This window comes from Neomonachus schauinslandi, chromosome 8, assembly GCF_002201575.2.
Source record: "Neomonachus schauinslandi chromosome 8, ASM220157v2, whole genome shotgun sequence".
Lineage (NCBI taxonomy): Eukaryota > Metazoa > Chordata > Mammalia > Carnivora > Phocidae > Neomonachus > Neomonachus schauinslandi.
In genome coordinates this window covers 52,246,503-52,261,090 of record NC_058410.1, presented here as the reverse complement: position 1 = coordinate 52,261,090, position 14,588 = coordinate 52,246,503, and the positions used below count along the sequence as shown (strand labels likewise).

General features: G+C 44.5%; 1 protein-coding gene across 1 annotated transcript in view; it reads left to right on the top strand.

Annotated features, from left to right (window-relative positions):
• Positions 1-14,588, top strand: part of FOXO3 (forkhead box O3) — a 127,301-nt gene that overhangs the window by 106,535 nt on the left and 6,178 nt on the right. The window contains exon 3 of the mRNA XM_021693687.2: positions 1,350-2,785. Coding sequence (XP_021549362.1) covers positions 1,350-2,750 — 1,401 coding nt within the window. The 3' untranslated portion in view covers positions 2,751-2,785. The remainder of the gene's footprint in view (positions 1-1,349; positions 2,786-14,588) is intronic.

Genomic DNA, 14,588 nt, shown 5'->3' with positions numbered 1-14,588 from the left:
TCCCTCTCCCTCTGCCTCTGCCTCTCTCTCTCTCTCTCTGACTTTCATGAATAAATAAATAAAAAAAATTAAAAAAAAAAAATAATATAGAGTAGTTTTAGATATACAGAAAAGTTGTAAAACTAGTACAGAGAGTTCTCATATACCCAACATCAATTTTCCCCTGTTGTTAACATCTTACCTTAATCTAAGGTTTGGTTCATTTGTCACAACTAGTGAACCAATACTGATACATTATTATTAACTGAAGTCCATATTTTATTCAGATTTCCTTCATTTTTACCTAATGTCCTTTTTCTGTTCCAGCATCCCATCCAGGATACACATTACATTTAATCATCATTCTTCCTTAGGTTCCTCATGGGTCTGACAGTTTCGAGGAACACTGAACAGGCAGGCATTTTTTAAAATGTCCCTTAATTGGAATTTGTCTGATGTTTTTCTCATAATTAGACTGGTGTGATGGGTTTTAGAAGGAAGACTACAAAAGAGGGTGCCATTTTCATCACATCAAGAATGCATATTATCAACATGACTTAGCCTTACTGATATTGACCTTGATCACCTGAGATAGTGTTTGTGTCTCCACTGTAAAGTTACTTTTTCCCCTCCTTTCCATGCTGTACTCTTTGGAAGGAAGTTTGTATGCTCAGATCATTGCCTTGAGGGGGGTATCTATATAAATTATTTGGAATTGTTCTGAATGGAAGACTTGCCTATTTCTGTCAACTCAGCAAATCCTACTCTACCATTTTTTTCTCATGCCTGTTGGACAGGTGTGAAATTATGGCAAGAAGAGGTGGAGTCATAGAAGGGATCAGTAACAGTTCACACCAGTTCTGAGTTTTTATAGACGTGGTTAAGAAAAGGTAGATGCTGCCTTAAATTAGTGGAGGAGGGAACCATAAGAGAACAAAATGGCCCCCCCAAGTGATTAATTACCCTTAGAGAGCCAGGGAGGTTTGTTGCAAAGTGCAGGGAGAGAGTGCTGTGGTAATAAATTATAAGTGTGAACTTCAGTATAGGAAATAGAATTATAGAAGGGACAACAAAATTTAGGAGTTTGGGGAAAACAACATCATTGAGCTTTACACATGTCCAGCATCTCCTGGATATGAAACCATCTCCCACCTCCTAAATACCAAACTTGGCCATTTACAGTGTTGTCATTGAATTCCAACTTGGGTGGGGGGCATATCATACAAATGTTTGTCTTTTTTTTTATTTTTTAAACCTCCAAAGTTAAGGAGTCCCCCAGCCCCAAAATGAGTCTGATTAACTACCTCTTCTGGGTGCCTAAATTTTGGACCATTTTGTCTCATATTCTGCATTTTCCTTTCTCTCTGCAGAACTCTATCCGGCACAACCTATCACTGCACAGCCGGTTCATGCGGGTCCAGAATGAGGGGACCGGCAAGAGCTCTTGGTGGATCATCAACCCTGATGGGGGAAAGAGCGGGAAGGCACCCCGGCGGCGGGCTGTGTCCATGGACAACAGCAACAAGTATACCAAGAGCCGTGGCCGTGCAGCCAAGAAGAAGGCAGCCCTGCAGACAGCCCCTGAGTCAGCAGATGACAGTCCCTCCCAGCTCACCAAGTGGCCTGGCAGCCCCACGTCACGCAGCAGTGATGAGCTGGATGCGTGGACGGACTTCCGCTCACGCACCAATTCCAATGCCAGCACCGTCAGCGGCCGCCTGTCACCCATCTTGGCGAGCACAGAGTTGGATGACGTCCAGGATGATGATGCACCACTCTCCCCCATGCTCTACAGCAGCTCCGCTAGCCTCTCACCCTCTGTAAGTAAGCCATGCACCGTGGAGCTACCACGGTTGACCGACATGGCGGGCACCATGAATCTGAATGATGGCCTGTCTGACAACCTCATGGATGACCTGCTGGATAACATCACCCTCCCATCATCCCAGCCATCGCCCACTGGAGGGCTCATGCAGCGGAGCTCTAGCTTCCCATATACTACCAAGGGCTCCGGCCTGGGTTCTCCAACTGGCTCCTTTAACAGCACAGTGTTTGGACCCTCGTCTCTGAATTCCCTGCGCCAGTCTCCCATGCAGACCATCCAAGAGAACAAGCCAGCTACCTTCTCTTCCATGTCACACTATGGCAACCAGACACTCCAGGACCTGCTCACTTCAGACTCACTCAGCCACAGCGATGTCATGATGACCCAGTCAGACCCCTTGATGTCTCAGGCCAGCACTGCTGTGTCTGCCCAGAACTCCCGCCGGAACGTGATGCTTCGAAATGACCCAATGATGTCCTTTGCCGCCCAGCCTAACCAGGGGAGTTTGGTCAATCAGAACTTGCTCCACCACCAGCACCAAACCCAGGGCGCTCTCGGTGGCAGCCGTGCCTTGTCGAATTCTGTCAGCAACATGGGCTTGAGCGACTCCAGCAGCCTTGGGTCAGTTAAACACCAGCAACAGTCTCCTGTCAGCCAGTCTATGCAAACCCTCTCGGACTCTCTCTCAGGCTCCTCCTTGTACTCAACTAGTGCAAACCTTCCCGTCATGGGCCATGAGAAGTTCCCCAGCGACTTGGACCTGGACATGTTCAATGGGAGCTTGGAATGTGACATGGAGTCCATTATCCGTAGCGAACTCATGGATGCTGATGGGTTGGATTTTAATTTTGATTCCCTCATCTCCACACAGAATGTTGTTGGTTTGAACGTGGGGAACTTCACTGGTGCTAAGCAGGCCTCATCTCAGAGCTGGGTGCCAGGCTGAAGGATCACTGAGGAAAGGGGAAGTGGGCAAAGCAGGTCAGTGCCCAATGCTATGGCATTTAATAACAAAGTGGGGATGATGGGGGGGGAGGCTGACTTTTATTTACTTTGAACTTTACTCCACATTGAGAAATTGAGAACCACGGAGCAGTGGTACACAGTAACGTGGCTCCCAGCCATTTCATCTCCACGTCAAACAGGGCCATCAGGTGCCCCTCCCCACAATTTGCTGACAGCTCAGGAATTTTACTGCGAGTAAAAAGAACATACACACATTCAGAGATTTCATTCTTCTTTGTATCCAATCACCCTCGCTTACCTATGACACAGGTCTCCCTACTTGATGGATGGATGAGGATAGAATGGAAGGGGAGGGAGGGGGACCTTAGGTCACACAAACTTCAAGGTTAAGGACCCAACCAGAGGACCTTCTTAGCCTCTCAAGTCCACCATTACCATTGTCGATCTTCGATGTTGTGGTTTCTTCATCTTTTTCCAGTAAAGTAACAATTTGCAGGTACTTCTAATTTAACTGTAGAATATATATTCTGGACTCCTTCATGCATGACTATTTCCACCAAAAGCAAGGTCTGTTAGATTCTTCACCATAGTACTAATTGTCTTTATTGGTTAGTGTTCAGCTTTTATGCATTTAAAAGAGCAAAAGAATTAAATTGAAAACAGTTTTTATGTGAGAGAGAGAGAGAGCAGTTGCTCATGTGCTTTTTGTTCCCCGAAGTCTAAGTGAGGTCAGGTTCCAAACAGTGACATGGGTTGGGAATGGGAGCAGAGATTTTCTAAATTGTGGCATTTTAATACTGTTGGAACCAGAAAGATCACACATGATGTGATAAGAAAAATACCTTATTAGAATCAGAAATCAAGGGTTCAGTTCCACTTCTGCTACTTTCTGGCTGCTATCAGGAGTGTGTCACTTAGCCTCTGAGCCTCAATTTCCAGTTTTATAAAATGAGAATAATCACCCCCTTGTCACTTCTTGGGGTTATTGTAAGAATCAAATGCACTGAAGTATGTGAAAGTGCTTTGTAAAACTGCAGTGGGCTGAAATATGTATAGTGTAATTAGGTAAACATAACTGACTGACAGATGAGTAAGCAGGGAGCCCAGAGAGGTTAAGTAGTTTGCCAGAGGTCACACAGCTGGACCCAGAATCCGTATTTCTTGAATGTCTTGAACTGTGATAGTTTTCCCTAATTTTCTCTAGGTAGAAAAAAATAGGAAGCGCTCTGAACTGGAGCCAGTGGAGCAGATAATACACAGGCTTGCCCTGAAACTCTCCTTAAGAAGTAAGGTGAGCACTGGGTATTCTGACAGGTTCGTACCCCCAGACCCTACCCATGTTCAAAGACTCTGTTCTGTGCCCCAGCTCCTCTTTTAAAAACATCTCGGCAAGCCTCTTACACCCTTCTTTAAATGGTGTAAAGGGGAAATAGGATTCAAAGCCATTAAAACCTGAGCCTTGTTTAACCCTCTGCCCCTGGGAAGGAATTACAAGGGTCTCCTATGGTGAGCTCAGTGCAGTTCACGGGGTAGTTGTAGAAAGGGGAATGTCAAGAGTGTTGTGATGCTAAAGCTTCTCAGCTTTCCCAGGCATAAGCAGGCCCCTAATGGAACTCAGACATCTGTTTTCAGTCATTTAATAGCCCTTGAGATGGTAAAAAGACTGTAATGGAAGCTAAATAGAGTGACATGCTTGCATGCCAGCCAGTTCAGTCCCATACCAGAACTCAGACTGGTGAAGACTGGCCTTGAGAAATATAGATATTTGGCTTTTAGAAGAATAAATAGTTTGTCTTCCTTTAAGAAGTGGAATGTGATTGTGGCTTCTAATGACCCAAGTAAGTTTTAATTTTGGTGTAGTTGTAAGGAGGCTACTTTCTAATTCATTGAGAAGAGGTAGTTCAGAAGGAAACACACTATCAATTCTTACCTACTTTTTCAATGTAGTTCAATAGCAGACCTTTCTTGTGTATGTATACTTCTGAAAGATTATATAAAAATATTTTGAGGGAGGGGGCGCCTGGGTGGCTCAGTCGTTAAGCATCTGCCTTCGGCTCAGGTCATGATCCCAGGGTCCTGGGATCGAGTCGCACATTGGGCTCCCTGCTCGGCAGGAAGCCTGCTTCTCGCTCTCCCACTCACCCTGCTTGTGTTCCTGCTCTCGCTATCTCACTCTCTGTCAAATAAATAAATAAAATCTTTAAAAAAAAAAAAATTTTGAGGGAGATGTAAATACATTTTAAGGCATATTTAATGAATTATTATTTGGATGATAAAGAACTACTTTTGGGATAATGCATTTTATTATTATGCCCTAATGTTCTCAGAACATTTTGGGGAGATTGTTTTGAGAAGATATTTCTTCATTTAAGAATGAAAAGTCACCAAAATTTCCTGAAGGTAAGTAAACCAGCTCAGTGTGATCAGAGCAAGAGAAGAAACATCCTAAAGACGACAGGGGCTTTGAGGGAGTCTGGTGTCTGAGTTTAGGATTTCCATATTGCTTTGGAATGAATTACTCCTCTAACCAGCCAGGAGCACAAATGTCCTGAAGTATATTCTTTACTTTTAAACTTGTGACTCTCCCAAATTTGCAAAACCGGCCTGAGGTCACCACCTCAGACCTCCCTTCTCCCAAATTAAGCACCCCAGCTTCCCAAGACATTTTTGGTTTGGCTTTTTTTTTTTTTTTCACTAGTAGTCATGGTATTCTCCAGACTCCCTTCCTGGCCTAACAGAAGGTCATGTGACCCTAAATTAGAGCCCTCTGGTTGTGGAGTTAATGGAGCATCTCTGTCCAGTTGACAGTCTTGCTAGAGAGCTGTGGAGAGGTGCTCCTCTGGAGGGCTGGGTGTTTCACACACGTCATTCATCTTAGACCATGTGTAAAATCCTTTGACCTATCTGGAAAAGAAAAAAAAATAACCATACCTTTTTATGAGTGCCAGCTACTGGGGTGTGAAGGGCACTGTCTTCTCTCCTACAGCCTGGTGCACATACTTGCAAGTTGGCAGCAGAGATGTTGTGAGCTGGTGTGGTTGCAAGGCCAAGCTCCCAGCAAGCCCTCCTGTGTCTGATACGTGTCTCCTCAGAGGGTGGGCAGCCTCAGTCTCACTGTTGTTTTGAGGTCAAAAGATGCCTAAGTTCACAAGCTCTTTCATTCATCTTCATCTTTTTGGCATTTGGAGACCCATTAGGGAGCAGCCCTGTATTTAGTTTTAAACTGCTTTGCGATAAAGATTGGAAGACATCAACCAGAAAAGGCCCAGCTGGAGAGCGGAGGTACAGTTCTCTCCCTGCTTCTGCACATCGCCAGTGAGTCTCTCACAATAGTAGGCTTCTCATCTGTCAGATGAGGATAGAATCATAGTTTCAAAAGCGCATAGTAGATGTAATTTTAAACCCGAAACCTAACATTCTGTCTGTGAAGTGGCCCTAGTAAGAGATACGTGATGGTACAGAATTATAAAGAAACAGTGGTGTACTAGTGTGGGAACGTCAGGATCTAGTGTTGGAGGCCATTTATGTTATGGAGTTTATGTTTAGGCTGCTTTCCAAAAGGAGCAACTTTTTGATACTTGTTGAACTGATATCTGAATGCTCTGATTCTGTTACGTACTCATGCTGGGGAATAGGACTAATTCTAACCAAATACAGGCAATGTAGGCTATTTGTATCATGTTTTTTTCTTGTTGTAGATATTTCTGTGTTATGCAATGTAACGTATGATAAGTATGAATCTGTAAGTATTGCATGGAGAATATACTCTGTTACTTGCACTTGGGGCTGTAGTCTTAGTCTGTGGTTACAATATGCCCGTCTCAAGAATTCTGCATTTGCAGGGATCTTTATTCTTACCTTAAAAAAGCCTGAAGTCTGAACTGTCATTCATTGAGAATGGCTGTCCGGATCTTTTTAGTGTTGACAACAGTAAAGGAAAATTGACAACAGCTGTGAAGGGGTTTTCCATGCAGAGGCTGGTACACTCCTTACACACATTCTTTTCCCTAGAAAGCAGTGATATCCAGCCCTGAGGCTGCTCCTCTGGGGCACAGGGACAGAGCCTGAGTGACTCTCTCTTCAAGCAGTTGCATTTATAAATGGCTTTCTGCAAGGTCTCTTTGGCCACAGAGCTTATATGGAGCATGAATAAATGGGGTGAAAATCACCTGAATTACTACTGGGAATTCTTGTAAACTTTAAGCTTCCATTAAATGCTTCTTTTTCCAGGGTTCATAATGCTCAATATTCAGCATCTCATAAATAACGTTTTCTCAAGTAAAGTCTTCCCCCAGGTGCCACCTGTGCTTCTCACAGTCTTCCCTTTCTTTATAGAGATGGGAGAAAGGGGCTTGTCGGGATCTACCTCTGTGCTGTCAGTGGAGAGATGGGCCAGGGTTCTGCCTTGTTCCTGGGGCAGATAGAAGGATGTTTGCTGACTGCTTGCTTTTCCCGACTTGGTGATGCATGTTTTAACACTGGATTTTCATTCCAAGTGGAGATTCCCCACCTTATAAGAGACATCATCCACTTCACCCTGGTTTTGTGGATGTGTTCATTTGATGTAAAAACATTGCTTTCCCCCATCTTCCAGATTGTTTTGAAGTTTAAAGTTCCAAAAACTAAAATGAATTAACATTTTTTGAAAATTAGTGTGACACTTCTGATATTTAGAGGTCCCATAAGTGTTTCTCAGTGTTCCACAGAATACTAGATCCTCAAGGTATTATGGGTATTAAGTAGAAAATGCATTCTTTTTAAAATTTTATTTTATGTTAATCACCATACAGTACATCATTAGTTTTTGATATAGTGTTCCATGATTCATTGTTTTGAAAATGCATTCTGTGGTCAAATAAGTTTGAGGAATACCATGTTAAACAAAGTGAAATAGGGTTGTTGCCAGTTGGGCTTCTCAGAGCCTTAAAATTTAATATATGTTATGAACCTTCTAGTATAGGATTGCAGTATTTCCTAAATTTACTTGATATCTTGAGTCAAATCCTTTTTGATCAAGAAACCATAGGACCCATGTTCTAAGGAAACCCCTAAAGACATGAACCAGCCACCCACTTCAGCTCGCTGTCACTGGGGTTCTGCTCTGGTGGGAACTGTGGGTTTAAAAAGCCTGCCCTACAACCCACTCCAAGTTAAGTATCATCTGTGTGGTAGGGCAGAGGAGCTGTGGGATTTTGTAGCAGAAGGCTGCCATTTTCATGGCTATGTGTCAGAGTTAAGTCACTCATCTCCCTCAGTCTCAGTTTACTTATCTGTGAAATGGGGTTAAAATGGAGACCTACCCCACAGAGCTCTTATATGGGTTAATGTCCTTTGGCTACTTTTAAAGAGCTATTTAATGTTTATTGTTACTGACAGTGGCTCCAGAGGTTAATACAGAATAAGGGAGGCAGCCAAGCCAATCTTACACTGTTGGCAGAAAGAACAAGTACTTTCCTCAATAAACTAGAATGAGTCTGGTTTCTTTTTATTAAAAAGGTATAGCAGTTGGCTGTTGTGTGAAACTTTGGATGCCCCCTAGAAGTCCTGCCTACCAATTTGGAGGTACCCATGAGAGAAACTATTGTTTCACGAACAGGGAACTTCTGACATAGATGGAATGAGGAGATTTGTGTGTGGTACCCAGAGTATTCCCTTAGCATCTTTAAAGGATTGTCTGAGAAGTCCTAGCTGTCTGGCTTCAGCTTTCCTTGGGGTGTCTGTCAGTATCCAAAAGGCTGGTAGCACTTTGCGGAGGGAACAGCCTCCCCCTGCCCCTTCTCTGCTCCCTTTTAGTGTAGCCTCTTCCTGCTGGTAGGGAGCCTAGAAATCCGATCTTCCCCTTCTCACTGCCAGCCCATCCCAAGCCACAGAAATAAAGCAGAGAAATAAAGAGCTGTTCCAGCCCTCCTAGGGCTCTCTTGAGAGCTGAAAGTTGCCACACAATAAATAGCTTGATGCTGGCAGTGGTCTGGCCATGGACACCCCCACCCCTGGGGCCGGTGGTTTACCCCCTTATTGGCTAATGTGACACAGTTTGGGATTCAGAAAATGTGGTCACTGTGCCCTTAAGATCTCTTCCAACTGTAAGTTCAGTGAAAACCCAGACAAAATGGGCTGTTCTTCTCCAGGAACTTTCCTCCCAAAGAAGCAGGACCAGCCTTAGAACTGAAACAGTCCACTTCCTGAAGAACTGCGTGCTTGGGTGCAGGTCTTGTGCTTTGCTTTTCTTCCCCAGTAATAGATGTGGACCGTACTCTATAATTCTAGATTTCCTGTTCTTTTTAATAACCTCTTTTTGGCTAAAATCTATGATATTCATTTATTAAACGAGAATTACTTAGTCATGGAAACCTCAGAAGGTAATCCCAGTGTTTCCGGAGGATAAAACGTTAATTGCCAGTCTTGGTTTGATTGAAGGTTTGCGTATCAGGATGTCTTCTCTCTCCCTCCTCCCCTCCCCTCCTTCCTCTGTCTCTTTCTCTCTGATGAAAGAAGTCTGGATCATAAGATTTTCTTTCTTTTTTTTTTTTTTAAAGTATTCATGTCTGTGTGGACTGTTTGACTCCTTAAGGAAATTTAATGGCCAAGAAGAGAAGGCCAGAGGTTATGAGGTTGAAATTTTAAATTAATTTCCAGTGGGTCTCCATGTATACGTTGCCACTGTAATTAATTGGAACTTCCATTGGTCATTTGTATGTTCAGAAATGATCAGAAAGCAATACAGCCCAACATACCTACAGATATGGTAGAAGGTGTCCCTTATGCCTGCTGCCTGAATGCCTCAAGCCAAAGCACTCTCTGTCCAGCTCGTTCGGTTCAGGTCGCCTGCTGGCTGGGGTAGGGGCCTCCATGGAAGGGAGCCCCATGGAAGGGAGCTCCATGCGCTTAACCAGGCTGAGCAGGGACATGAGGGCCTCCCATACCTCACTCCTGGAGTCTACACTCCTGGCCAGGCTGCTTATGGCGGTCCTTTGTCAATCTTGGTTGACAAACACCCCTGAGACCCTCCTTTCAGTTCCCTTCTTGGTTTCCTTCTTCTGCTGCCCTGGTAGAATTGTTGCTTCTTGGCCACCACCTGTGTCACCTGCATGTCCTGGTCATACCTTACAGGTGGATGAGTGGTTTGGTCTATTTGTGGAACTAAAACAGCTGTTTTTGTGTTTTCAATTTCAGAATCACTTGTGGAAAAATTAGATGGTCTTCAAAACCCTGTATATCTAAAGCAGGAAAAGAAGACTTTGGAGACCCTTTTCTTCTGTAGCTGCTGGTTGTGGAGCCCTTAGATGGGCTGGCACACTAGACCTACACTTGCAGTCCCAAGTCCCAGGGATGCAGTGCGTCCCCAGCCTGAGGAGGTGGCTGCACACCTGCAATCATCTCCTCCCCCCGCCAGTAAATGCAGTGAAGAGTCACACAGGCAAACATAAACATGTGATATTTGGGTCACGGTTTATGGCTCTACACATTTCTTCCCATACAGTTCCCTCTTGTTTGTAAGTGGTGAATCACTAAAGCAGTGATAGCAATCTGAGAGTTAGAGTAGCAAGACTGTTAATTTTGGTCCTTGTAATAAAGGATGTGTATGGTAGGATATACAGAAAAGATGGGAGAAGGTAAATATTAAATACTTTTTTAAATTTTTAAATTAATTTTTAAAAATCTTATTAGTTGAGGGGCACCTGGGTGGCTCATTCAGTTGAGCATCTGACTCTTGATTTTGGCTCAGGTCATGAGCTCAGGGTTGTGAGACCGAGCCCTGTGTCAGGCTCCGAGCTCAGAGGGGAGTTGGCTTGAGATTTCTCTCCTTCTCTTTTCTGCCTCCCCCCCACCCACCCGCCCACTCCCGCGTGCACACGTGCGCGCACGTTCTCTCTCTCTCAAATAAACCTTTAAAAAGGCATCTGTGCCTATGGACTACATTTCCTAGAAACTTGACTTTCCTTTACTGAGGCTCCTCAAACTGAATACAAATTTGGCTTCCAGCCGGCCAAAACCTCCATACCTATCCTGTTTCCCTCATAAACTATTCAGTATCTAAAGTGGCAAGTTGACAGCATTTGTCAAAATGTATTTTTATAGAGCTGCACCACCTCATTCCCCTTCTCTGGCAGTCCTGGAGGATGGCACTGTTTGGCCAGCATTGCAGGCCGAGAGCTAGATTTTCATCTGTCAGGCGCCTGCTGCCACAGTGACCACCGGGCTGGCTTTCCGGTGCTTCCGTAAGTCTTTGTCTCCTGTTCCAACCTGGGAGATACTGAAAAATTACCAAATTAAGCTGAAGTGGTGTACCCATTAGGTGTTTTCTTGAGCTGTTCCATGTTTTGGCTGTGAAGGTGGACTCCAAGGGAACTGCCGCCATTTTGGCTCTCCAGAATTAGATCCACAGAAATGCCGTTTTTCCTGGGGTGACACCAGCTCCAAAAGCCTAGGTGGATGGTGGCAAATGGTTGTGGCTCGTGATGGATTGGGTGTCCCGGAGATCCCTCTGGGAGCAAAGCAGAGATGGTGGCAGGCAGGCATTTCTTTGCTCTCTCCTCAGGGGTGGAAACATTCATAGTCTGAAGCCCACACCTGTGCTCTGAACTCCACATGAGGTTTCCCTGTCAGATCGAGTGAACATTGATTCATTTCCTTTTCTGTCCTAAATGTTCCATATTTAGTCCCCAGCTTGTCCTGGGGATTGCAGGTTTGGCCTAAATTATCTTTATGTTTAAAGAGTAAGGAAAATAGGTGTTTCACTTTAATTTTGTGTTTCAAGCAGTCGTCTTCCAAACATCTTTTGTTTTAGCTAGGAAAGCAGTGGATAACCTTCATGGATTTGTGGATGTGAGAGTTTCATGCTACACTGGCTTGTTTTCCTTCTGTGTCATATTTGGTATTAGGGTCCTATTCCTTTCCTCTGTGCCAAGAAGATAAAAACACTGCTGAGAAATCCACGTTTGTCACAGTGGAGTTAAGTTGTGGGAGGACAGCAGTAGGAACTTTTATGTTTTATTCCCAGATTAAAGTTGATTGAGGTTGTTACGTTTTGTGTAGAGTTTCTTGGAGGCGTTGCCCTTTCTTAGAACATCATGTGATTTAGTGGTGATAATTAGGCAGAAACTTGTCTTCCCTACAGATGCCAAGATTATAGAGGGACTTACTCTCACCAGAGACCAGATGACAGCATCCATAGATATTTTTAGAATAGGTCTCATCATTTGGCTTTCCCATTTCATTTTCCTTGTATCAACAGTCTGATTTCAAACTTATTTATTGGGCACAGGGGGGGAAGAGAGGGGACCTTCTCCCCATTAATGAAAGTCACTGATGGGACAGGACATTTTTTTTTTAGGGCACTTTCATATTTATTGTTAGTTGGCCTATTGCCTAGTAACTGCAAAGTGATAACTATAATTCCCTTCAGCTGTATGCTTCCTTTTCCTTCCAAATGTTTTGCTTAAATCTGATGTGTTTTTAAACTTAGAATCAGCATCAGCATACTTAAACATCTTATTTTAAACAATGTTAAGAATGGGGGAGCTTCATTGAAACCCACCACACCTGTACCCAACCTAAGTATCATTAAATTCCCAGCTCAGTAGCTGGTGTCATCATTTAAAGTGCTCCCTCTATTCTTGCCGTCATTGATGGAGTCAGATAAACATTTGCAAACAGTGAGTCACCAAAGAATGGCTAAAAATCTAAGGCAGATAAGGAGCTGTGTTCTTTGTGACTCTTTTTAATCATAAGGTCTTCCTAGTGAATGGTGATTCTGGTGTTTCTTTTTTTTTTAAAGATTTATTTATTTGACAGAGACAGCTAGAGAGGGAACACAAGCAGGGGGAGTGGAAGAGGGAGAAGCAGGCTCCTGGCCGAGCAGGGAGCCCGATGCGGGGCTCGATCCCAGGACCCTGGGATCATGACCTGAGCCGAAGGCAGACGCTTAATGACTGAGCCACCCAGGCGCCCCTCTGGTGTTTCTTTTAAAGAAGAATGCTTGTATTTCTCTTCAACATTTATCTGATTTCTTTATATTTTTACAATATTTTATAATGTATTTGCTTTCTATCACAGAGAAAACAGGTCACCTTTCTGTCCTGTGGAGTGGGATTTCCTCATTATATTTGTCCTTGTCAGAGCTGCCTCGGAACCTGGGCCTCTCCTTTCCTGGCTCCCTTCTAAGCACACAAGGTTTCCCTTGCAGGCTGAGAGGCATGGCCTGGGAGACCCCCAGGGAGTGCCGGGACTTAGTGCCACAGGGAGCCCCATGCTCATTCTGCAGAAATGGAAGGAGTCCTGATCAGTGCATCTCCTTTTGAAAGATGATGTTCCCTGAAGATTCTGGGCCTTTTGATGAGGGAATGTTTATTTGGCCTGGGGATTGTTGTTGGCTCAGTGTGGGCCTCCTGCCCCTGGTTTCAGGGCTGATGCCCTGTTCTGCTTAGAATGATGCCACGTGGGGGGTTATAGGTGCCCTCTGCCTCCTTTCCTCTGATGCTGACCCAGCTCCAGCATAGGAGCAGGCTGCATGCTCTGCCTCTGTACTTGGGGAATGAAGTGTGTCACCTTCCTAGTATGCACTGGTTTCCATGGCCGAATAATTAATACCGGAGGGAACCAGGATGGGGTCTGAATTAGGTAGTGCTTTACAGCTTCTCTCTTGGCACCTGGGGAGCATAGTCCTTGATGACTAATCACATAGTGATGTTAGATTGTGGTTTATTAAGTGTTACTGGGAAGGAAAAAACTGAATACCCTTCCAAAGAACCATGTCCGTACCCTTATCCATTCACTCCTCGGGGGTCCCAGGTAGAGTAGCTAGAATAGCACTGGCTGGCTCTAGGAGGCTAAATTCTTCACAGATACTTAGATCTGCTATCTGTTTTAGCTGCTTTTTTTTTTTTTTTTTATAGTAATCTCCACACCCAGTGTGGAGCTTGAACTCACAACCCCGAGATCAAGGGTCACATGCTCCACTGACTGAGCCAGCCAGGTTGCCCCGCTGAGCAAGGAGCCCAATGCAGGACTCGATCCCAGGACCCTGAGATAATGACCCAAGCCGAAGGCAGGTGCTCAACCAACTCAGCCACCCCTGTTTTAGCTTTTTCTTGCTCTGAAGCCAACAAGTCCAGGATGATATTGTCTAGTACCTTTACATAGCAAAAAAAAATCCATCAGCCGGGGAAATTAAATACCAGGGATGGGTGGGGGACAAGGGGCCTTTTTTCCTTCCTTATTGTTGCTGCCTCTGATAAAACCCTTAAGTGCTTCTGTTTGGAGCTGTAGCAAGGGTAATTGTGACCATGGTTCTGCATCATTACCAATACTAAGCCCTGCTGTCTTTAGGAATATTGGTAGTGAAAGGTAAGATTGCCAGCCAGCCCAGCCACAGAAGAGATTGAAGTCATAAGTGCATTTGTGAAAATTCCAAATGAACCTATGATAATATCTGGTCTAAAGAGTGGGAAGCAGATGTGTAACGTATATGTGAGCCTACTGGTGCACATTTCATGACTTGCTTACCTTCTCTGATGAGAAGATGGTGAGTTCAGCTTGCTTCCCTCCTACTTCTCTGTCCATTTCTTGGCCTAGAGCCATTTTTTCCCTACGGTGACAGCTGACACTGTCTCCGTAAACCAAAGGTCTTACGTCCTGGGGTCTGTTTTGTTAATTCCTTTATTTATTTATTTTTTTTAAGATTTTAGGGTGCCTGGGTGGCTCAGTCGTTAAGCGCCTTCGGCTCAGGTCATGATCCCAGGGTCCTGGGATCGAGCCCCACATCGGGTTCCCTGCTCAGCGGGAAGCCTGCTTCTCCCTCTCCCTCTCCTCCTGCTTG